The 25,853-nt window shown below is 41.8% G+C and overlaps 1 protein-coding gene and 2 long non-coding RNA genes across 3 annotated transcripts in view; 1 reads left to right on the top strand and 2 right to left on the bottom strand.

Annotated features, from left to right (window-relative positions):
• SP3 (Sp3 transcription factor) overlaps positions 1-4,280 on the bottom strand; it is a 30,878-nt gene extending 26,598 nt beyond the window's left edge. The window contains exons 1-3 of the mRNA XM_039494334.1: positions 3,996-4,280; positions 3,572-3,696; positions 3,290-3,397 (exon numbers count right to left, since the gene is read on the bottom strand). Coding sequence (XP_039350268.1) covers positions 3,290-3,397; positions 3,572-3,696; positions 3,996-4,002 — 240 coding nt within the window. The 5' untranslated portion in view covers positions 4,003-4,280. The remainder of the gene's footprint in view (positions 1-3,289; positions 3,398-3,571; positions 3,697-3,995) is intronic.
• LOC120374544 lies at positions 3,843-13,307 on the top strand. Its single transcript, XR_005586141.1, has 2 exons — positions 3,843-3,987; positions 10,787-13,307. It is a non-coding gene; the product is annotated as an uncharacterized LOC120374544 (long non-coding RNA).
• Positions 8,452-25,845, bottom strand: LOC120374543. Its single transcript, XR_005586140.1, has 4 exons — positions 25,487-25,845; positions 17,067-17,233; positions 12,885-12,959; positions 8,452-8,746 (listed from the first exon to the last, which is right to left on the bottom strand). It is a non-coding gene; the product is annotated as an uncharacterized LOC120374543 (long non-coding RNA).
• Positions 25,846-25,853: the final 8 nt, after the last annotated feature.

The following is a 25,853-nucleotide window of genomic DNA, read 5'->3' as shown; positions in this document are numbered from 1 at the left end:
GAAAAAAAAAAAGGTTGAGACCCCTGATCTAACACAGTGTCAACCTGTGGGACTCTCTGCCGGGGATGTTGTGAAGACCAAAATTGTAACAGGGTTCAAAACAGAAGTAGGTACATTCATGAAGGATAGGTCCATCAATGGCTACTAGCCAGGATGGGCAGGGATGTGTCCCTTCTGTTTGCCAGAAGCTGGAAGTGGATGACAGGGGATGGATCACTCAATGATTGCCTGTTCTGTTCACTCCCTCTGAAGCACCTGACATTGGCCAGTGTCAAGAAGACAGGATACTGGGCTAGATAGACCATTGGTCTGACCCAGTATGCCCACTCTTATGTTCACTATTTATGCTACAAGAGTTGCACCAGTGCAACCAGACTTAAAATTGATTTATCTAGTTAATAGTTAGAGTGTGTCTACATGAGGGGTTTGCTTTGGTTTAACTAGATAAGATTTAAAACCGATTTTGTTACGTGTGCAACTCTTCTAGTTGACACAAGGACTTATTGTATCTCTTTCCAAATCCAAGCATCAGTTTCTTCTTTTCCTTCTCTCTACTCCCCAACTTTGTTTTTCCTTTCTTCTCACCTTCCCTAACCCCCTAATTTCTCTACGGATGTTTATTTAAATCCCAACAAGCAAAGCTAAAGAAACTATTCAGGGATCTATGCACTCTTGCCATCAAATAAAAAGTATCAAAACCACTGTAGAACAAAAACAAACCATTATAATATAAAACTATAGTTTCAACAAAAAACGATTGTTAAACCAAGGCAATACCCCTGCCAACACTCAAGCACATGCTCAACTTCAAGCTCCAAGTAGTACAGTGACTTCATTGGGACTACTCAGACGCTTAAAGTTAAACAAGTGAGTAAAGTGATGTCAGGAACTACATCAAAGTTTCCCACACCTAACATTCCCAAGAAAGGGAAGACAGCCTTTGCAGTGTGCCAGGAAGGTCAAAAACATCTGGGCTGTTTTGTACCAGATAGAGAAGCATTTAACTCCAAAAAAAAAAGAGGCCCTCGTAGACCTTGCAGGCAGCTCTCATATGGAAGGGGTTCCAACTCGAGTGTCTCAGCTAACCACAGTTGTAGCTGTATGGCATGGGGCGAAAGATTTTTGTGGTAACCAAGTCACAGACTATTCAGGACTTTCTATGTCAAAAACCCAAACAACATAAACCCAATCCAGAAACCAACAGGTAGATCACAAAGTGCTGGTGTGATATGCACATGGTGAAATACTCCACTTAACAAGTGAGCTGCCTCACTCTACATTTGATTCAGCTTTTGAATGGATTTATGGTGTAGCCCCATACAGAACCCATTGCAGAAGTTCAATCTAGAGGTGAAGGCAGCATAAATGTCAGTAGCAAAACTTATGTAATGATCACAAACTCCTGGCCAGATGCACATTAAGAAAAAGCAATAACTATGGCCTCTGCTACTATTTGTTCATCCAAAAGGAAGTAGAAATCGAACTCAGCTCCTTTCCCCATCTCTCCTAAATTGAAAACTTTGGTGCCAAATGATGGGATGGTCTGTCTGCAAACTTGGAAAATACTGCAAGTGTGCACATTTTTTGTTTCAGATCAAGGCTTTAGTCTCTGGTAAATTGGTGGATCTTGCCCAGGAAAGCTATCTACTAGAAAAACAAAAATTAAAAAATGCACATAAAAAGGGAAATAGCTAAAGACCACTGTGAAAATATACCTAAGGTCCCAATGAGCAATCAGGTTTGTTTGTGCTAAGCACTGTACAAATACCACCCCATATCCCAAAATGTCCCCTCTCCAAAGAGGTAAAGTAGTGACAAACTTGTTAAAGTATACACATGGAGAAGAGCTATATTAGCACCATCCTATTTCCAGTATGTATCTTTATGGCAGTTCTGTTGCAAAGCACTGTATACATTTGAAACTACCAATCAGATTTTTAAGGATACTTAGCAACCTAAAAACCTTTAAAAATCAAGTCCTGTATAATAGATCATGCTGGAAACTAATTTATAGTTAAAAGAGGCTATTAAGATGGAGACAAGCATGTAGTAGTGAACAGGCCAAAGGACTAGGAGAATTTTGATCTATTCTTAGTTCAGCCATTGACCTACTTGGGGACATGTAGGAGACCTACTTGTGTGACCTTGGGGACCTGCTGTGACTCAGTTTCTCCTTGTGTAAAATGGAAATAATGTTTACGGGCTTTTGAAATGTATACATGAAAACACCAAACTATTAGAAAATAACTCGTTAATGTTTAGATAATTTAATAAAATCTTGATAGCATTAATGTATTGGAACGAAGTCTTTTAAAAGCCTAGCAAACCCATTTACTCCTCTAGTGTGTATTATTCCCTACTGACTAGAATGATGTACTTTAACACACTAATATTTATGTTACATCAATGCCAGTCCTGAGTAACTCTCCTTACCTATGGTAATAGATGTCATGTCAATTTAGAATGTACAACTTCTGAAGCAGATATTTCTTACTATACATAAAAAAATCAGAAAACTTAATAATCAAAAGACACTCAATTCACTAATTTGATCTGATCAATTTAAAAAACAAAACAACAACAAAAAAGTCTCCACCAGCATCCTGCTATTTAGATGGTTAAACAGCAGAAGGTGTTATAGGGATGCCTTTCTAGTCTACAACCAGATCCAGCTCAACATTAGGGGTTCCAAGGTCATCAAGACTCTTTTCAGAACAAGCAGCACCACAGAGATAAGGGTAGAAACTTGGTCTATAATTCAGAGTGCATAATAACTGCACCTAGGAGACGTGTTCCTATAGGCAGCTAGTTTCCAGTGCTCTGATCATTTCTACACAGCCATTTTAGTCTGAAACTGCATCCTCCCTTTCAGCCAGCCTTCATTTTGTGGTATTGTTCGCTAAAGGGTTCCAAGCTGACAGCTCGAGGAGTTGGCTGTGATCAGGTGTAGGGGAGATTCCTCTCTGTTTTGTGGGGAGGAGAGGGCGGGATTGTGCTGGTCTCAGGGGTGGGGGGGTGGATTTCCCGCCTCCCCCCGTTTAAAGTAGGAGAACGCGCCGCTTTCAGAGGCGAGGCGGGGTAGTTACCCTCCCGCCTCCCCCAGGGAGTCCAGCTCCTCCGGGAGAGGCAGCGGAGCCTGGGGACCCCTCGCTTGGCAGGTCGGCCCTGCCATCGTCCCTCCCCCGGGCGGGCAGTGCCGTGTGTCCCGTCCCTCCCCCCAGGCGGGCGGGCTGGCTGCGCGGTCTCTCCCCCCGGCAGGCCGTGCGAGCGCGGCGGGGCGGGCACTCACCGCTCCGGCAGAGTGAGCGGCGGCGGCGGCCTCATCCTCCTCCGGCGACGGCGGGCCGATCTTGCTGCAGGTGGCCGCCAAGAGAGCGAGCGGTGACGGCTGAGTGTCCTACCCACAGTGGGCGGGTTCAAAGAGAGAAAGTGGGTGGCGGTTAGTGCGGGGCAGCGGCTCGGGCTCCCGTCCTCAGACTCGCACACAGGAAGCGGCGGCACCGGCTCCCGCGCTCGCTCCCAACGTGTCACCCGGGGGGAAGGGAGGGGGCCCGGCCGGGCCTGCGCTTACCTGGGGGGCGGCCGCCCCGGCGGAGGCCGAGGCAGCGCCGTTGCCGTGCTGGAGATAGTCGCTGTGGCTGCTGCTGTCCACGTCTAAGGCAGCCATTTCCTCTTGTTTCACGGGCTTCTCGGGAGCTGCGGGCGAGCGGGGAGGGGGAGGGGAGAGTCACTGACGGGAGAGATCACCCCCTCCCTTCCCCCCTAACCCCAGCGCTCCCCCCGCCCTCCCGCACGGAGCCCTCCTCCTCCTCCTCCTCCTCCTCCCCGCGCTGCTGCCCCTGCCCCTCTTCTCCCTCCTCCCCCTGCTCCTCCTGCTGCTCTCAGTGTCGCTCTCGCCTCGCTCACACGCAGACGCGCCAGGGCCGGAGGGGAGCGCAGAGCCGGACCAGGAGCGGCAGGGAGCCCCGCTGGCGGCTCGCTCTGTGCGTACGTACCGGTCATGGTGTGAGTGCGAGCGGCTGGCTGGGCGGGAGGCAGGCAGGCTGGCCGGCTGGCTGGCTCGCACACAGGCCCCGCCGGCTGGGGCTAGGCGGCTGCCGCCGGGGACATGCTTATTGTGCTCACGGGCTGAAGCGGCGGCGGCGGCCCGAGCCTACTCCGAGTTTTTTTTCCTATTTTGATTGACGGTGCGGGAAAGCCGAAAGGTGGGGCTTGCAGCGGGAGAGGGGGCCCGGCCGACACCACCACCGCCCGCCCGCCTGCCAGTCCGGAACTCCCGCCCTCCCCCTCTCGCAGGCTCCCATTGGCTGCGCTGCGCCAGCACCGACACTCTCACTGGCCGCCCCGCCTGTCGCTCTTCTGCTAAGGCGGGGGGGCATGCCGAGGTGGCTTCCTGTTTGCCTGGGTTTGTGTGAGAAACAATGAGCGGGCTCCTCGGAGCTGTCGGCGGCTGGGCCCTCCGCCCGCACGGGCCCCGGCAGCGCGCGGCGCCCACGGGGATTTTTCTGGGGTAGCCTGCGGGCAGCGACGCCCGAGCTCCCTCGGGGCGGGGGGCGCCCGAAGGCCTTGCACCCTCGGAGCCAGCGCTCCGGGCAGGCAGCTCCAGCTGCTGCCGCCTGCACTAGGGCTGCGCGCTCGGTGCGGGGCCGCTGGCAGGGCCTGGTTACAGCCGGTCCCTTCCCCGCGGGCCTGGGGCGTGAGAGTGATTCGTGGGAGACGTTTCCGCTCTCCCCGCAGCGGGGTTTGAAATCTCCCTCGTTCGCATTGTCACTCACAGCTTGTGACAGCCGCTCCCAGGAGGCGGCGGCGGCGGCAGGCAGCGCCTTACAAAAAAACCCACAAAGTAGTTAGTACAGTTGAAATGCAGCAGGGGCTTTGTTACGACGGGAGCGGATTCATGTAAGAGGGTACAGCTTCCTAACGTAGCAGTGCACACGCTTTAAAATGGCTGGGCCCAAGCAGACAAGCCCTGTGTGTACAGTTCCTCTTTGTTGTAGCATTCAAACTCCATGATGGTGGGAAACTCACGTGTGTTATAAATGCTTCACTTGCTCATGCTTCCCTTAAAAACGTAAAGATCTACTCCCCCATGATTACTGATTCTCTAAAGCAACAGAATTTCATATTTTAACTCAAAGCCAAGATATATTTCACAGCAGAGTTAGTCACACTAGGCATACCTTAAATCCTGAGTTTGCTACTGCAAATTGTGAACCTTCTGACAAATCCACCTCTGGTTGAAACGTCAGATCTAAGTCCAAAAAGGTCCATCTGTGATACTTGAGGCTTGCTGATCTGTTGCTTCTGCCCATTAAAAACAATGTCTTCTGAATAAGATTTAATATCTGCATGGAAAGTTATATGTTACACATGATAAAATGTTAAATGTTTAGTGTTCTCTTTGAAGCCACTAAATCAAGCAAGTGCATATAGAAGCACTGGGTTATGTTCTGCCTTTTCAAGCCTAAATCCTTTGTCACCATTGCTTACCTAAGAGGAACTCCTGAGACTGTTCATGTATCATTCCTGATATATGTTGCATTGCAGTTGACATAACAGGCTTTTTTTTTTTTTTAAAGAAACCATAGATTATAAATTCAGGGAATGTGTTTTACTCTGTAAAGCACTGTATAATGATATACTGGCATGTGTGTTAATAATGCTTACATATTAGGAGTCATAGGTATTTGACATGGAAGGTGGACACCTCAATGCATCATCTCCCTACCCCATCTAAATTCTTCCTAGAGGGAACCCACCAGACTAGAAGGCTGACACCAGGAGGCCCAAAACTCTTCTCTGGTTCCAGGCTTTGATGCAATGTAAACCATAGGGAATTACACTGAAGATACACTGTGTACATTGCACTGACCTAGAATCTCTGCATTTAGTTTCTAAAGGTCCTGGGTCATACCAAGAGAATTCCTGAAAAACGGAGGCTAATAGCAAGTCCAGAAACCTGGTCAGAATCTTGAGACGTGGAGTATGTCTATGCTGCAGTAAAACACCAATGACTGGCCAGTGTCAGCTGGCTCAGGCTGCAGGGCTAGAAAATTGCAGCATAGATGTTTGGGCTCCAGCAGTGTAGACAGACCCTATGTCTTTTTTTTAAATGGGCCCCAACATCATTTTCTTGCAAATCTTAGCCATCTTTCCTATTGGGAGGCTTAGCCTCTGTAGTAGTTTCTACTCAGGAAACTTATTGAGAGAAACTTAAATCAGAATAAATAGCCTGATCTTTCCCCATCTCCACCTTCCCTTTCAATGTACATTTCCAGAAATAGGTCCAGTCTTAGCTGTCCTCAGTTACCGTGCTGAGAATTCCTTCTGTAGTTTTATCCTAAGTGTTTTACCAATAAGTAGTTAAACTCCCAAAACCATTTTTCACAATTCATTTTTCTTAAGAGCAGAAAAAAAACCTTTTCCATTTTGGAATTTCTATTTTTGTTTTGCTTTTTCTGTTGGGATTTCATCCTTGAATCTGTTGCTGGGAAGCGAAACAATACATCCAATATAGTTAGCTGGTTAATATGATTTGGAGTATATAATTTTTATATCTTATGAACACAACATTCTTGGAAATGAGAGTTGAAATTGGGAGGAAAATTCACCCTAATGCTGACATATGAGACTTGGAGTTGAGCAGTTTGTATGTTTATATTTACAGACAGTGTTCAGATACAGTTTGTCAGCACATGTTGCTGACACGCTCTGTCAAACTATAAATATTTTTGTAGTGTAGACAGTGTACACTCTTCTAGCCTAGAACAGGACCTGATTTTCTAATTTAAGACACAAGCCAAGGGAGGAAAAGTGCCATACCTATTTAGGTATTCTATATATCAGTGGTTCTCAACCAGAGGTACACGTACCCCTGGGAGTAGTCAGAGGTCTTCCAGGCGGTTCATCAACTCATCTAGAAATTTGCCTAGGTTTATAACAGGCTACATAAAAATCATTAGTAAAGTCAGGACAAACTGAAATTTCATACAATGACTTGTTTTTACTGCTCTATATGCTATACACTGAAATGTAAGTACAATATTTATATTCCAATTGATTTATATTTATATGGTAACATAAGCAACTTTTCAAAAATAGTGTGCTGTGACACTTTTGTATTTTTATGTCTGATTTTGTAAGGAAGTAGTTTTTAAGTGAGATGAAACTTGGAGGTATGCAAGACAAAGACTCCTGAAAGGGGTACAGTAGTCTGGAAAGGTGGAGAACCACTGCTATATAACATAAGGCAGCAAAAAAAGAGAACAAGTCCAACTTTTCTCCCTTTACAGGTCACCTCTAATTTACATAATGTTCCAGCTATGACTTGTTACATAGGACTTGAATAATTTCTGCTGTTTAAAATACTGTTTTGTTTTACCTGTCCTTAGCTTATACTTACTGTATTTGTTGATATTGAATTGTTACCAACATTCTGAATATGTTGCTAGTTTACTCAAGTCATTTAATTCTTCCTTTATATTGACTGTTCCTCCCTCCAGTTTTGTATTATCAGTTTATTGTATGCTCTTTCATTCATGATCCCAATGCTGATGTGTAATCTTTCCATCCAAACATGTGTTCCATTTTAGTTCTGATATCTAAGGTTCTGGCCCTGCAATCAGATCCATGCAGGTGAACTTCTGAAGTTAGGGTCCACACACCTACAGTAGATCCAATTGCAGGATCAGGGGGCCAAACTTAGTATTTGGTTAACGCATTGTAAATGAGTGGTTTGTATCAAAATATTTGTTTAAATCCAAAATAAATTATGACCATATCTTCTGCTGATCAACTGTGTCACTTGGTCAAGGAATTCTTTTGCACTAGAAGATAGGAATGATCACCCTCTTGTGAATCCAAATCAGCTTTCTTTAGGTAACCAAGTTATTCCTCATAGTCTATTTCCAATTAACATTTCTAGTATCTTCCCTAACCCAGAAGTCCAACTTCCTTTGAGGCAGGGATTACAGCAAGTGAGTGCTGCAGTACACATTATTTACTATGTTTATCTATTAGAGTAAGCATTTGGAGTCCATTAGATAAAAACTGGCTTCATAACACTGGTCAGAAAGTGGCTACAGACTGTAATTTAATATCCATATCATAGTTCCCAGAGACCCCAATCCTGATTCAGCACTCATTATGCGAGATGCTGTACAAATGAAAGATCAGGACAGAGATGGGTAGGGGCTTGCCACAGGAAACAGTATTAGGTCCAGTTTTTTGACAAACAAACAAAAGTCTGCAAACTAAATCCTGGTCAGATAAAAGTGTTATTAATGGCAGGATCTTTGCTGATGGGACTATTGATTCCAGGCAAGTTACTTGTCCTACTCATTATGAAAAGTATATATTTGTTCAAGCAGTTTTTCTGTTTAAGTGCTTGATTTAGTACTAGCCAAACTTATTTGTAAGCTACTTTTTATTTTACCTAACTTAAACCTACTTTTCTAGACTTTCTTCTTTCCCCACTACTACAGTGCTTATTTTCCTGGTTCTTTTACAAGAGACTTGTTTTCCCTTTGTTCTTTCAAATTATTTTGTTTTCTCACTGTATCAGTCTTCGCATCCTCTCATGACTTCAGCCCAAATGCGAAACTATCACCAACTATCCAAACTCTAATTGGAATATTCCCTTATCAATCGTGTTCAGTCCCAGGGTGGAGCTCCCTCAGCTTCTCTTCTGCCCATTTAAGAAGTGGAAATAGCTTTTTCCATCAGAGCAAGTAAAACTCCTGGGGCACTGCAGAGGAATACAAAAAAAAATCAGGTAAAAAGGAGGATTGGTAATATTAAAGGATAAATATAAGTGTTAAAAAGAGGGTAAGTTGAGAAATGAAAGAAAAATTGCAAAGAAATGTGTGAAGTGTCTAAAAAAAAGGCCTGAAAGGGAAAAAAATCTATTGGTAATAAACAACTGTTATTAAAATTCTAAGTATTTTCTATAATGGTCAGATCAGGAGGAGACAAATTTCAAGGCAAAAAAAAGAAACAAATCAGGATAAAAAAAGAACAAGTTCTCTAGCTAATTCTAATATCATAAACAAATTTACATAGCCAGAACAGTCCAGGAAGTAGCGATGAGATATGCAACAATTTATAGAGTGACTTTCCCCCAAAGTGTCAAATGCATTATATACTATGAGCCTGATTCATTGAAGACACAGGGAGTGCAAATTGCACCCCCAGGACTGAAGGGGCTGCTGTGGTCTAATAGAGGGATTCACTGTCAGAGAAGGGTAGGTGGTGTTTCCACCTCCAGCTTCCGGAAGGCAGCTATGAATTGTAATCTAGACTCCACAGGAATCAAGCCAGCAGTGGTTACCCAGCAGATGCAGCGAGTCACCATATACTCCAGGACAACTTGGCCATAACCAGTGCCTCTATTTTCAGGCTGTTTATGGCCAAATGCAGGCGCCCTACAATAGGCTTTCTGCTAACGGGTTACACCAACACGGGAGAAAGCAGATGTGATTCAGGGCTGAATAAAGTCCTATATCTATATAATCTCATTCCATTAACCTCTGAAATACATGCATTTCTAGGGTGAATGTAGCAACTCTTGCAGTAAGAGTTCAGGACAGGAAGTGCAGAATATACATTGTTGAACTAAAGAGGAAGTTTAGAAAGGTCATATGTAATTACATAAGATGGAATATGGGCAGAACACTAAAACACCAACTTTTGCAGAAGTGTCACTTCAAAGCAATGTCCTGGCCACTTGTAATTTAAGCGTCATCAAATTTACAGCTCCTACAACAGCACAGTGAGTGTGCTAGAATATCAGCTCAGTACTAACTCAGATAGAAGAGCTCCAATAGGAAGCCACATAACTCTTCTGTCACCTTTAATACTTAGAAAATGTCTTTTCCTTCTACTTGCACATACACCTCTACCTCGATATAACGCTGTCCTCGGGAGCCAAAAAATCTTACTGCATTATAGGTGAAACCACGTTATATCAAACTTGCTTTGATCCACCGGAGTGCTCAGTCCCGCCCCCTCCCCCCCCAGAGCGATGCTTTACTGCATTATATCCAAATTCGTGTTAGATCAGGTCGCGTTATATCAGGGTAGAGGTGTAACTCTTTTCTAAAGATATTCAGTTGCTACTTCTGTTGCTATCTTTGGTGGTCCATAATTAAGTTACAGAACCTTTGTTTAAAAAATACTTGTTCAATTCATAGTTTTGGGACATTCATGTTACATTATACCTCAATGAAGGTGTGCATGTTATGCAGTATCCTAGAATAGAACTAGGTAAGATGAGAAAGAGAAAAAAAATTGAAGGTGGCATGTGTTCTTTGTCACTAGGGAAGCTGACATCCAGGGTCTCTTACTTTTGAAGGCTGGGAGTTAAGATGAAGTTAAAGAATCAGTTGGGACTCAATTAAACAAGTCATCTTAAATCATACAGCTTTGACTAAAGGGTGAAAAGGCAGAAACAAGTCTTGTGCTTGAAGAAGTTACTCAGAGAGGAAAGTCCAGATACCACACAGAGACTGTTTTTAAAATCCTCTCACTTTCCCTCCTGTATTTCAGTCCTTTGTTTAATGTAATAAAATTCGGAGGACCATGCATTCTTTTGTGTTTAAGTGCCAAGCACATTGTCAGCACAACTAAAAACAAAGCAGTAACATAGGTCAGAGGCAAACTTATTAGAGCCCAACTCCATCCTGATTTTCAGCCCTCTCTCCTACCAGCAATTTTCTTTTGGCTGTAGTAAACGAGAAAGAGCCTGTAGCTGCTATTTTTTAAATATTCTCCCCTTTCCTTCTACTAGATCGGGGTTTATTTGCATAACAAAGTTGGAGGAGGACCAGTTTTCAGAGAGAGATGTTGGTGGGGCCAAAAACAGGCTGACTGTAAAGGCCTCTTGAAGCCAGCAAGTAGTAGTTTGAGCCAGCTGCATGACCAACAATTTAGCGACCAGATCCAAAGCCCATTGAAAATGGATAGGAATCCTTCAATCGACTTCAATAACCTTGAAGTCTGGTTCTAGCTGAGGAAGTCACAAAAAGGATCCCTCTGCTGGTGAGAGTCAACAGGGAGGGCTGTTGGTCAGGAACACAACATTGGTGCCCAGAAGACAACCACGTGTCCAGTGATAAGTTGCTGTTTGAGCAGGAAGTTTGCAACCAGTTTGCAGAGTTGAGTTTGAGGCAGTACTTTGGGTCAGTTTTTATTGTGTTTCTGCACACTGGGGTCCTAGGTGCTACAGTAATTCAGATAATAATCTGAATATTGAAAAGCCAGAAAAGCACCACCTCAGTATTCAAGCTGCCATGGGTCTCTAGGTACTTGGACACTCCCCATCCTAGAATTATCCGAGTGTCAGAAGGCAGCCCAGGGAAGTGGCCTGGTAAATAAAGCTCATGCAGGAGCTCTGTCTGCAAGGAAAATCCCAGTCAAAGTAATGGGACTTGAAAGGCTCTTTTGCTTTAAAGGACAATTGCCTTTTAGAAGGGTAGATTGCTGTTCTGCATGGATAAGGCAGTTGTGAAAGTACTGACGTCTATCTCTTGCTAGCCAACAAGGGCCATGACTAACTGTTAGCAAGTAGGTCAAGGAGAATGCTAGCATTTGGAGCAAGCCACTGGCAAGGTTGGCCCATGTTTCAAGTGGGTAGCCCTACAGCTGATTACGAATACCATTTTTTCCATTTGATCTAGTCAGACTCAACGAGGGGCTGGCCAGGAGGCAGGAAAAATCAAAGTCCACTGGGCCCCAGGAAATTAGCAAACCAGAATGAGAAGATGGGTTTGCACCAGTTCCCAGGATACTATCTGCATTTGGCTGGAGGTCAGTGTGAGGTATCCCATGTGGACATAACATGAAAGTCATCAGGAGAATAGCTATCCAAGGCATGTATCCAGACACTAGTGCACACAGCACTACATTGTTTTCACAAATGAGATTTTGACCCTTAGCCAGCATAAGTGACAGATCTCCAAAGAGTAGGACCATCAGAGACTCTGTGATTCAGACTTTATATATTGTAAATAAAGGGACTGACTATCATCTGGGACATTAGTGAACTGCCAGGGGCTGAAACAGTCCTTAGGGCTTGGCTACACTTGCAGATGTGCAGCGCTGGGAGTTACAGCTGTGTTCGTACAGCTGTGTAGGGAAAGCGCTGTTTTAAAACAGTTGAGTCAGGACAAGTTTTGTTCCCTTTTACTTAGTAGTTTCTTTTTTACTAAGGAGAAGTAACTGTTCAAAGTTTAGTTTGCTATTTACATTTTAGTTTTTTATTCATCCTGTTGCTTGGCTTTTGATTCTGTATGAATACATGTAAATAAAAAGTACATTAGTTATTTTCCTCTAAAATTTGAGCAGCTTTATCATTTAATTAGTAGACAGAATAAGTTACCAAAGTAACATTATCAGATAATGCAAAGCAGCAATTTGTTTTCTACAAAGAGAAAGTGGTCTTATACTCCTTTCACTTTCTGGACAAAGCAAGAACATTTTTATTGGTGGCAGGGAGAAAAAAACTGTACTTTGACAGGTGAGATCACAGAAGTCAGGATATTACCCATTCATTTCACCTTGTAATCTCCACTTTACTAAACTAACAAATCTAATTTTTCTAACTTCCTAGGAGTTAACCTCTGGGCCCCTTATTATCCACATTGCTTTCTCTGTCCTTTTTCAATTTGTCCCCTCCAATGTTATCACAATGGACTATATTCTTAATAGGACCTGATCCTACAAACTACCAGGCACAACATATACTGCTGCAAATGAATATACACCAGGTAAAGCGTTTGCTGGAAAGGTCCATAATTGTGGCTCCCATTGTCAAAAATGTTCATCAGACGATCCTTCTACCCTCCACATAACAGCGGCATAGGAATAAAGAAATAGTGGAGACTTACCTGCTGGAAAAATTCATCTCTTGTTATTTTACATTGAGTCTGGCAAATCTCGTTTCCTCTCCGTTTCTTCACCTTCTAATTAGAAGAGGGTTTTTTTATGTTAAGTAATATTGATTCCATTAAAATAATTTAAACCTTCTCAATCATGAAGGCAGACGAGCCATTCCTCTACTAGAAAATACCAGTGAAATGGTCCCACATGATAAAAGAAAACACCTTAAAAGGAGAATTCAACCAGTAGGTGCCAGGAAGGGGTGCAATCTGAAAGTAAAACAAGCCTAACATTTCTACAGGGAGAAGATTAAACAGCAAGTTTCTAGGAGTTTTAAATATTTTGCATTGCAACTTAGTACACAATAGGCACTGTAAGAAAAAAATTAGGTTTTTTTTTTTGTTATACACGTTTATATTGTAACACTGGAGTACAATCAAATGAGGGCCAGCCACTCACATGACATGGCCTCCATTTCAAAATTCCAGCTTTCCAAATCCACAACATGGTGCTAGAAGAGACTGGGTCCTGGAGACAAAGATAAAAACCTGAGGCTATCAATCAACTGGAGACTTTTCTTTGGTTATATGAATAAACTAGTTAACTCTCAAACTGATGTCTCTTGTAGAATCATTGGATTACCTCATTTCTCCTCCCAAACACTAATAATACTTAAAGTTGTGCGTGATGCCCTAGGTGTGACCTTAGTAGACATTTTTACAGCTGCTTCTGATACGTGTTTTTTCCCTGCCATTGATAAATTCCATTGTTCTATGAATTTTCCTATCTGTACGGAACAGTGAACTGAGGGTCTTAGTTTCTATCCAGTATCAACTACAGTTCCTTTTCTTAAACCGTTCCTTGGAGCTTGACACCCTTTAGGCCCTGATCTTGAAAATTGATCTGTACAGGTACAGAGATCCACCTTAATGTATAAACCTTTTGCTATTTTCACTACTACTTCATAATTTTTTTTTTAAGTGATCAGGAAAGAGGATAGGGTTTGTGCCATTTTTTGCTTCTTTATGATTTATAAAGTAGGCTGAAGGGGTTGGGTTGGGGGAGAAGTTAAGGATTTAAAAAAAACAAACAAACCCACAATGGAAGACACATTAGTCATTCATATGTCTACCCTGTTTTTCCTGCAAAATAGTGACAACCAGGTTTACAATCACCACAAATACCAAGAAATACCTGACAGAGGTTGGCAATTTCAGTTGACTGTGTAAAATACTGGGGTCCGTCAAAGTTAAATAGGTGGTAATAAAAACAGCTCTCTTACTGAGAAACACCTAGGAGGAAAATTCAACATCCTTCTACTTCCTCACTTAAGGACTGAAAATATCACATCTGAGAGACTTAAAACAACAAAAAAACTTCACACTGATCTTGGTAGAGTAAAACATTAATGAGATTAAAAAAACCTAGCCAACTTCAGGCCTTCTGTGTGCATCATTTATTAAAATAATGCAATAAAACCACCTCTCCCCTACCACTTCTGTAGATCACCATTGACTAGGTGACTACTTCTCAGACCATTCGCCAGTTTACTCCCAGTCATTTTAAACTGGTCCTATTCCAGCATTATTTGCCAGCCTTCCCAGTATAATAGCACGCTCAAATGTTTGTACTTTCTGCATGTGTCCTTCTACTCCTAAAAATTAATAGGAGTTAGAACAATTCTGTATTATTTTCTAAAAATATTTTTCAATGAATTGCCTCTCTTTCTTGAGGGCCAGATTAATCTAGATTATTGAAGTACTACTTTGTTTTCATAAACTTAAAAAAACCCTCCAAAATGACAACATTCTTCCTAGGACTGTGTTGACAGTTAATTGCAAATTAAGGGTGAAGTGCTTGTCTAATTGACTTCAATGGCAGAAAACCCAGAGACGTCAGTGGGGACAGGATTTCATCTCAGAACCCAGATCCCACAAACACTTTTGCACATGCTGAACTCTTCTCATGCAAGTATTCCATCAAAGTCAATGGGACTACTTGAGTGTTTAAAGTTAAGCATTGGCATGAATGTTTGCAGGATCAGGACACATTTTCAATATATCCTTTATTCCATAATTCTAAAGTCTGATTTTCAATAGCATAAATTGCACTTAAGAAGATTGGGAATCCTGCACATAAACTGCCTTGTACAAAATTTGACCCTTAACATTGGGTATCTTTCCCTAGAATGGTTTAATCTATCTATGGGCATAGTTGAGGAGGCGCAGGCCAGGTGTTTCTCCCCCAAACTGCAAGAATTTGCGCTCCCCCAATGTGCCCCATTAGCCTGAATGGAACTGCCCCTCCAAATATTGAAGTCAAATTACACCTATGAGTTGATCCTTTCCTCCTTCACCCCCTCCCACCCCAAAAAAGAGGTTAGTGCTCTTTATTTTTTGTGCACATGCTACAAGTTTTTTTTCTGTCAGATTTCTAGTGTATACCTGTCTGATTCAGAATATGGCAGGTTTGTTTGTTTTTTTTAAAGGGAGGAGAACATCTATCCTTGAAATCAGCAACTTTTTCAAAGTAGCCATATCCTACAATACGCTAAGAATGGGTGAAGCCTGGCTGGACTTTTGAGATCCCGTTCTTAAGTAATTCCTGATTTCTCACACCTGATGAACTGAAACACAAGATGGCAGGAATGACAAAAGTTCTATCAAAATCAGCCACCGTTGTAGGAAATTTAGAGGTATGGGACGTTCTCACCATATTCTAACTGATGATTCCTAGCCAGTGGTCGTGGGGGAGAAATCCAAGATCCCCGTTTCCCAGGGAATGTGGGCAATTCTTTCTTGCTCTCCAGTCTCACAGTTTAATATTGTTTATGTTAGCAAGATTCACTGTAGTTAAACATCTAATCCCATTTGTAATCTGGCATACTATTCATGTCCAAGGGCCCTATCATCCTCTGCAAGAGAGATTCCTACATAGCAATGTACAACTGTGCCCACTCTCAGTTTCCTAGGATTTTTTTCCATGCAGAGTTTGGTTTGCCCATATAGAAGATGTAGCAGAAGAGGAACAGCTCAGATTCTGGGATAAACTCAGCCCTTAGAATGAAGCAATTGTTACAGCAGGGTGGAGTAGGTAACCCAGCTTCCCCACCCCTGAGCTCCAGCAGGAAGTGCATGAGGTCATCATAAACTCAGTGACCTCCCCCTCAACCCCCAGCCCTAGGAACGGACAGAGGAGCAGCTCAGACTCTCAGAACTGCTACAGCAAGGTATGGGCAGGGATAAAACACCCAGATCATCACCATGATGGACCTCTACTCCTGTAGGGTGCAATTTGGAGGCTTCTCTGTCCCCTCCCATGCTTCCAAGCTCTAGGATTTAGAGGATGTCCCATTCTTCAGGGGGCAGCATGTGTCCCTTGGCACTAGTGCTCTGCTAGGCTATCAGAAGTGACAATTCCCAGATACATGTGGTAGTCATGCACTTTTGGAACCTGGGAGTGAGGCAGTCTCCTGTCTTGGATGGCAGCTCCAAAGGTACCAGTGCTATCAAGGGATGGGAATTCTTTGAGGAGATGGGCATTTCGGAGTGGGAATGTGGGACTTTAAGGATGGGAGTGTTTGAGTAACCAGTTATACTTTGTATTCACTGTCTATTTGAGTAGCTCTCTGGGAACTGACAGGTCTGTTAGTGCATTTTCTGAAAGTTGTCAAGGGTTCCCAGGATGGCTGCTCTTCTATTACAGCTTAAATAAAATACACTAGCCTGCTTCTTTGTCATCAGGTTCCAACACAGGCTAGTGCTAACAGGTGCTTTTCAGCTCCAGTTAGGAGTGTGTCCTTCTATGATGGTCTCTGTTCTACCCGGGATTCCAGAAGGGAAACTGAGAAATGCACAATCAAGACTGCATACTGCAACACTTAGATTTCCGAGTACATAGTCCCCCAACGCATACTTTAATGCTTGCTTTTTGTTATATCCATTTCTTTCCTCTTCTTGAGTCAGGGCATGTTTGATGGGGCAACTGATTTTGTTTAGTTAATTTCTGCAGGCTTGCTTTGCCATCAAGTGTTTACAGGATGGAGGAACTGTCTTAACTATTGCACTTCAATATTCACAGTCTCTTCTGGATGGCTGTCTTTTTCCCCCTTTGCCACAGTAACTTATCTTTCATCTACAACTATCTTCTACACTGTACACTTCAGACCCTCCTTTGCTTGGCATGCTCACCTCTCTAAAAATATCATCCATGAACTTTTTAGTCTTCTTAACGTTGTGTAGGAAGGAAAGTTTGCTGATCTTGAGAGCCATCTTGCTTCTAGCTGCTCAGGAAATAAATGCACATATACTCCCTTGGATACCATCCCCATGTCTACCACTTCTCAGTCCTTCATACCCTGCAGAAAAGAAAGAAATAATGAAAGAATTTGGCAGCCAAATCCCACTATTTCTCCCCCCTTCTGAAAAGATTAATTATAAGAAAAAGAGCATTGCCCATTTTTGACAGTGCAACAGAAGTTAGGTCCTGTGTGGCATTATTACCCCTCTTGCTGATATACATGTATGATGTTAGTCTGAGATGCTGTTACGAATTTTTGATTGTTTTTCTTTAGTCTTTTGTTGCTGAGAGAATATTAATGATCTGGCACGAATAGGAATCTCCAGGTCTCTAAGCAATGAAATTAAGTTATAATCTTCTAAACCAGTTACATTTTGTAATTTTATGGAAAAATAAATATCCATCCTTTTCCACATATTGCAGCTATCGTTCCCTGGTTTTTAAAACAGGTCTAAAATAAATTAGAAGTGTAGGTCTCTTTTTCCACTCTGTCATTCAACAGTTAAGGGTATAAGAAATTATAGTCAATGCTCATGTTGAATAGTAGATATGTAATTTAACAAATGAACTTTCATTTTAACCCATTTTAGGTTAAATACTACCATAAAATCATAGATATTTAGCAGTATTACATTTTTTTAGTGACACTAAGGTTAGTCACTGGAGCCATTATATTCTCGGATAAATGATAATCACTCTAGTATTATTACTAGAAAGACAAACACGCGTAATAAAATTAGTCAATTAAATCTGAAAGTTAATTTTATTCAGGAGGGGACAATGCATTTTCTGAAGTGCTGCTTTCTTCCAAGGAACTAAGGCCGCAGGTCAGTGGGACCTCAGCATGGACTTAAAAGTTAAACACATGCTTAAGTGCTCTCCTGAATTGAGGTCTAAATCCTTATGATTCTCTAGTCTGCTATAATGTCGTCAATAGTGAACCAGGCAATGCTAGATCACTTCATACAAGTCAAGAGATTAATCATTTATTTGCAAGAAATGAAAAAGCACCACTCAGAAGTGGCTTTCAAAAAGTCATATATAAAACCATTTCTTGGGTTTCTAAATGTCCAACAGAACCTTGTCAGCTCCCTTTTTTGTTGATTTGGGGGAAAAGTAACTTCCCATTAAAAAGAATTAATGGTACTGTACTAGCTGACTTCTGAAAATACAGCCAGATAGTGCTCTGGTCTAATAGAAATCAATAAGAATTAAAAATGTTAATTGAGTATTTCCCACAGGCAGGCTGATGGAGCTGACTGTAGCACTTTGTTTTGCACCAGCCAATCTCGCATCAAAAAATTGGAAGCCAGGATAATGAGCTAAGTCCTATACATTTCCTCCATATTCTCATTGAATCAACCATCATTTGTCCAAATTCAGTTTCGTCATCAGTATAAACACTCAATCAAGAAACACAGAAGACATTTCAATAGACACCCAAAACTGAGTCTAGGCCAGTGTTTCCTAGGGAAAGATGATGAAACTTGTAGAGTATCTCACATCTCCTGTTGTAATTTTATATAAAATTGTTTTACATGTATTGTATGGAGATACAATGAGCACTTCCAACTGCTGAAAACACAGGCATCTTCACTGTTGCAATTAACCCTTCCTGAAGACAATTATTTTCATATTTACAATTTGCAAGATGAAGTATTGTCATCTCTCATGATATATTACTATTGAACAAGACCAACACTTCAGATCTCCAGAAGTGTTTATTATCAAAGCAATGACCTAAGATTTAAAACTACCATAGTTTCTGAGCACCTCACACCCATAATGGATTTTATCCTCAAAACACTTGTGAGATAGGGAGGATATTATCCCCATTTCACAGATGGGGAACTGAGGCACAGGTGAAGATGAAGGAGCTAGTCCCAAGTCACACAGGAAGATTTGTGGCAATTGAACTCAGGTCTCCCGAGTCCCAGTTCAGCACTCACTAGATCATCCTTCCTTACTCACATAGAAACACCTTAGTTAACACAAGTTAATAGAGGAGTTGTACTTCCATTGTTATTTGGTTATTTATGTTTAACAAAATACATTTCAAAATAAACTTAACTCTGTTCCACCTTTCAGTGAAAGTTTCTGCTACATCCCTGGTTCAAGGACCTACACCAAATAAAAAAATAAAAAATGGCAAGGCATGGAATTAACTCAATTAACTCCCTGCAAATTCATTCAGAACAAACATGCAAATACTAAAAATACACATTAGTAAACTAGTTGTATCATTAGTGATGGGTTTTATCTAAAGGTCTTTCACCCAGATATTGTCTTTTTGTGGGTAAATTCTTGTTTTTAATACAGCCTAAATATGGGGCCTATTTCAATCTGCCTCTGTCCCTGTACAGTTTTAGGGAAACATTTTCCCTTCTTGTTGGAGATTTTTTACATTAACACTTTTTCACCATTTGGAAATGTAATGCAACTGTGAGGGCAATACAAAATTCATTTTGCATTCTCTGCAGAGGAAAAATGAAGAGGGCCAGGTCAATGATGGGATTCCCTATGTTAGCATTGGCAGAACTCAAACAGATTTAAGAGCAATTTCATGTATTTGCATTCTGGATTACTCAGTAAAAGAGCTATAAGGAAAAGTTGATTGAGATGCCCATGCCTACCAATTGTCAGAGTGGTTTTGTGATTCTACTGGGGACTGAACATCAGTGGTTGAGGACTGATGAAATTTGCAAAATCCACCATAAACCCCTCCACCATCCCATTTTTTTTTCATTTTTAGCCTAATATCATTATACACTGTATTTATAGAGTGCTTCTCGTTTTAGTGGCTAGATGTTGTGGTACTCTATAACATGGAGTATTAAATAGTAGTCTTTTGGGGCTATTTTGATCATTAATGGTGGTGCCCTGGAAGTAGCTGCAGATTATTTTGATGTTCTTTTTCCTCTTCTTTGGGGGGGGTTGCACAGTACTTTAAAAAACTTGTCTAACCCCACCGTCACAGTATGAGTAACTGTTTCCTTGTGGGATAGTGCTTTGCTCTCAATCATCTCCTTACAGTTTTCAATTCTAGCCACCCGCCCATCTAAGTTGTTAATTCTCTCTGACATTTTCCTGCATCTTTCTTCAAGAGAAGAAAGAGGACATTGAAGCATATCGTGCAGAGTCTCAAGCAGTTCCTGAATTGATCCATCATGGCTTAGGCTGGCAAGAGGGCAACACGCCTCAGAGACAGAGCACGACAGAATTTGTTGAGGAATCTTTGAGCCAGCAGCATGCTGCTTGAAAAGTCTTTTTCTTTCAGACATGTTCTTGCCTTCATTACCAAATATAGAACCTATTCTTTCAACAGATACTACTTTCCCCACATGAGGTATCAAATGGTAGGAAAAGGTAATGCTGATAAAATACCTAAGAAACACTGTCAAATATGGTACACGAGTAGATCATAAGCTCCGCTAGAGCCTGATCCCGCAACCACATGAACAACAGTAACTTTACTCATCCGAGTAGTCCCACCGACTTCAACGGCATTCCTCACATGAATAGAATTACTCACATGTTACATGGTTACAGGATTGGGTCCTTAGCATAAAGGCTCTTCCTGGCAAGGACTCTTTTTGCGCATTCGGTGTAGCAGCACCAAGCACAGCAGACATTTAAAGATGTACAAGCATTTACATATAAAATTAGTGAAAGTACATTAGATGGAATTATAACAACAAAGTATAATTAGTAACAGATTTAAAAATCCCCATCACCTACAGTGCATTTGGTCCTCCCATAAACTCACGCAAATGCCAGTAGCTGTCATGGAACCTCCTTGTTTCTATACTGTAGGGCAGTGGCTCTCAACCTTTCCAGACTACTGTACCCCTTTCAGGAGTCTGATTTGTCTTGTGTACCCCCAATTTTCACCTCACTTAAAAACCACTTGCTTACAAAATCAGATATAAAAATACAAAAGTAACACAGCAAACTATTACTGAAAAATTGCTCTCTCATTTTTACCACATAATTATAAAATAAATCTACTGGAATATAAATATTGTACTTACGTTTCAGTGCATAGTATATAGAACAGTATAAACAAGTCATTGTATGAAATTTTAGTTTGTACAGACTTTGCTAGTGCTTTTTATGTAGCCTGTTATAAAACTAGGCAAATATCTAGATGAGTGGATGTACCCCCTGGAAGACCTCTGCGCACTCCCAGGGATACACGTACCCTTGGTTGGGAACCACTGCTGTAGGAAAACAGAATCACAGTCTCTTCTCCCACGTGAGCACCAAACACTCTGCACTGTCACAAAGCAGCCTCTCTTTCTATTTCCTTTCTGTGGTGTTTGTCTCTAGCTCCTGTTACAGCACCAAGCCACTTTAGGAGTGTTAGCAGGTTATCGGTACGTGCCTTGGACAAGTTCACCCCCCAAAGAAGTGCACAAATAGCCTGGTGCTGTACATTGTGGCATACCCTAGTGCTTTCAGAGGATGGCATGTTAGCTTTTAAATTTAACATGAAACTATTGTATACAAACAATTTTGGCAGTGTTCATGCAATGTATCCTTCCACCATGAAAAATATTTCCTAGGAAAAGGATCAGAAGAGTAGGGAAAAAGTGAAATTCTCACTCACTCTTATAAGATTTCCTGAATTGTTAAGATCCCTTTTCCCTCCTTCTGTGCCCTGGAAACCAGGCTGCCTTTTTAGCAGCACTTTGTGCCCCAAAAGCTATATCAATATCATTTTTTATTATAAAAAGAAATCAACAGTTCCCAGTTTAGTCCTTACCCTAGGCACTCAGTTTAGAGTGCTGGAGGCCCACGGACTGACACTGAAAGGGAGCAGAGAGCTTAAAATTGTCATTTTCTCTTTTGGCCCTTCCCTGTCAGTCTCACTGCTTCTCTTCACATCTTTCCCACAGACTCCCTTTAAAATAGGAACAAACTGTAAACACTCTCTCCCCTCCCCTCCCCAGCCATTTGACGTAATGGCCATACGAATTCATGTCCATTTCAGTGATGATGTCCCAGCTGTGCACCATTAGGAACCGGGAGCAGAGCTATGACACCATCAAAAAGGCTCAATAAAGTAGTGGCTTTAGGCAACTGGCACCCACAACCACATTCAGCTGTGTTCTCCGCCCTCCCGACATAGGATTTTTCTCCCTTTATATTCTCCACTCTCCCTTTCCGTTCTGTGCAGTTTCCCTTTCTCCCAGCTCTTCCTCCTATTCTCATGCAGTCTCCACCTGTTATTTTTCTTTTCATGTGTTTCATTGTGCAGGCCAGAGAGCAGCAAAGCGAAACTTCTTAGAATTTTGCTGTTGGTGCTGAGGCCTGACAGTGCTTCAAAATCCACAATTCCAGTCAGTTTCACCTTGCTGCTTCCTGTACACAATGCATTCAGGTTAAGACTCTCATTCCATAAGAAACAAAGATCTTTGAAAAAAATACACTGGTGGCCATGATGTACAAAATGCATGCTTGCATACACCCATGCACAGTAAAGTCCATATTTTATCCTTGTTCACTTGAATATTAAAACACAGTTACTAAGAGATTCAATTAGCCCATCTCAAAATTTCTCAGATACATACAGAATAATATTCACCATTATGGTTTTCACTGTACAGAAAGAGTAGCAATTTATGAGCCATTCAGGCTGAAAGTAAACCTAAAAAGTAAACAACAAAACAAGAATGTATAAGAGCAAAGTCTACATAAGTGAGCACTGGGACACAGAGGTCCATTGCCAAAGGGTCCCCTGTTCTTTGCAAACAACTTTCACCTCAGCCCCGACAAACTCACTACACCAAACACGTCTTACAGGCTATTTATCCATAAAGTGCAACATATCTACAGAAAGCTCATAACTTATCAAGATTCAGAGTCATTGCGAGATATATGTATGGGTAATTTTTAAGGAATTACATGTTTATATTGAAAATATGCTTTAAAGCAGCAATACTCAGACCTCAGTGGTTCAGGAGCCAAATTAGTTATCAACATTATCTAAAAGAGACATAGTAGTGTGAATTTGTTTCCTTTATATATATAATTCTCACAGCAAAATGACTGACCAAGTATTATTTTATCAATTACAGTTGGTTAATAACATAGTAAAAGCATCCTGATTGGTTAATAATTAAATCACACTATTTTAATATCATGTTCTGCAGAGAGCCCAGGGGACACATTAAAGAACCACTTCTGGCTCACAAACCTCAGTCTGAGTATCACTGCTTTAAGGACTTGGTCCCCAGGAGGTAATACGTCTGCTTGATCACCCGTTCAAGCAAGAGGGAGTTGTCAACCCTCCCTAGTCAGCCAGTGAGGTAATGCAAGGTTCTATTGTCTACCCTTGCCACATCCCAGAACAGTCAATGGAAAACCATGAGACACAATCACAAACTATTGAAACAACATGGAGGTGAAAAGGAACATTACAGCAGGCAGGAGATCACCCTGGTTAGGAATAAAGACAGTTTCAGTATAACAGCATAAGGAAAGGCACTCTGGATCCATTCACTGAGGAAACCCCTTGAGGAGCGGGGAGCTTTCAAGTACTTTTGGATCCTGGTTCTTATGAAACCAACCAGCTCTGCAACAGATTGAACTCTGGGAGGAAAACCTGCTATATTAGAGTGGAAAGATAACTATTGGTAAGTTTGCATTTTATGATTTTGTTTTGAGTTGTAACCATTTGGTTCCATTGCTTTCTCTCACTTCTAGTTAAATCTTTATTCTTTCTTAAACAAGCTTACTTTTGTTTTATCAAAGTGCTCACAAGTGCAGTGGGCTTTATAGGATCCTTCAGATGCAAGAAGATGCATCTGAAGAAGTGGGTATTCATACAGATCCAGACTAACACGGCTACCCCTCTGATACTTTATAGGATCAGTGGCTTACAAGAAAACTGGTAACCTGGAGTACGCTGCACCTTCAGGTGCAGAGGATCTGCAATTTCTGTGAGAAGCCAATATCATGGACTAAATATCACAGAGGAACAAGTCAAGAGAACTATTATTAATATACAAGGGAAAGTTAGGGCTGGCATAGCCCAGAGGAGAGTGTTTGAGTGGCTGAAGGGCTGGCAGTGACAGGGAGCTGACAGCCAGCTATCACAAGCAAGACTCCCTCTCACCAGAGGCAGAGGTAACAAAGGGACTCCCGGTCCACAGATGCCCCAAGAACCATCACAGTGTGCATCTCCAATGTAACATATGAATGCTGTATGAACCGTGCCTAACAAAATGGCCACTGTTCCTAGAGGCAGGCAGGCGCCTTAGAAATAGAAAGGTAAAGATAAAGAAAAGGAGTCATAACAATCACATAGCAATATATATATGTAGACCAATAGCTGCTGGTGTTTTGGGTCATGTGTGTTTTTTCAAGCCAACACTTAAAATCTGCAGGGAGAGGTGGTTATGCTGCTCAGCTGAATAGAGGAAAAAGCAAAGGAGAGGAAGACAAGCAAACCATCTCGCTCTTTACAGCTTGAGCACTGAAGGTCTGGCCATACTTGTATGAGAAACAGCACTTGAAGCATTACTATGCTAATATTTTTCAGACACAGATCCAAGATGCATTCACACACCAAGCTATCTTCTCTGTAACAGCATTTTGCACACATTCATTCTATTATTCCTCTGCTGATGCTCTGGTTACATAACTTGAAGGCTGATGAATTAAAAAGAAAAACACTGATACTATAATCCTATAAGTAAAGATGCTGGATCTAGTTAAGGTGACTATCACACCCCTGCATGAACCAAAAATCCAACATATCTTCATTTTACATCTTTGGCCCACTAATATTAAACATTGAACACAGCATGCCTCTCACAAAGCTTCACTATGAACCATTTCTTCCCCTAGTTCTCTGATTCAGATGCCTAGAGGAACAACATACGTTTGCTACAACCAGAGAACAATAGTAGGTCAAAATATCAGAGAGATAAAAAAGGAGAATCAAAAATATTTTGACCCATGGAAGTCAAAATAAAAAAAATATTTAAAATGGCTTGATTTTAGCCATTAACAGTTAAAGATGTTCTATTTTACTCAATAGTAAATCATTCCAAAAATAAAGCAACATCTTTAGAAGTAGCTATTAGAAAGAGTACATAGTTTGCACTGACAACAATAAAATCACAAGATCTTTAGAATCTTCCCTTTTACACAGCTAGCAAGCCAAAGTCTCTTCTACCCATTGAAGAATAGTCTTTACCCCCCCCCACCTCTTCAAACAAGTTTACAAACAATCACAAAAATGTATTTGAATACTGTGCAGGTATATCTGCTTCTGTAACATGTAGTTTAGCAGCAAACGGACCTATTTTAAACACTATGGGTCAATCCTAGGCCCCACTCACGTGGCACAAGGGGGATGGAAAGCTGGCAGATCTTCCCAGCTAGGAATTCTCTTTGCATAGAGCAGTGGTTAATATTTCCATGCCATGACCCTGTACAACAGAAAACAGTTTCAAGACCCCTATCTAGCCATAAAGAAAAGGAGGGTGGTGGTCAAAGATGCTCCCCTCCCCTGGACCTATTTGCAACCCCGTAGGTTGAGAACCCATGGCAGGAGAATCCACACCATCCCCAGCACAGAGATAGTGTTAGGGGCAGGAGAAAGAGTGGCCAGCTCTCACTCTGCCCTTCCAGGCACCCTGGCCCCTTGGGCTCAGAGCTAACCAGAT

Source organism: Mauremys reevesii, linkage group 11 (genome assembly GCF_016161935.1).
Source record: "Mauremys reevesii isolate NIE-2019 linkage group 11, ASM1616193v1, whole genome shotgun sequence".
NCBI lineage: Eukaryota > Metazoa > Chordata > Testudines > Geoemydidae > Mauremys > Mauremys reevesii.
Note: the sequence above shows the minus strand (reverse complement) of the source record. Positions and strands in the feature narration are given on the sequence as shown.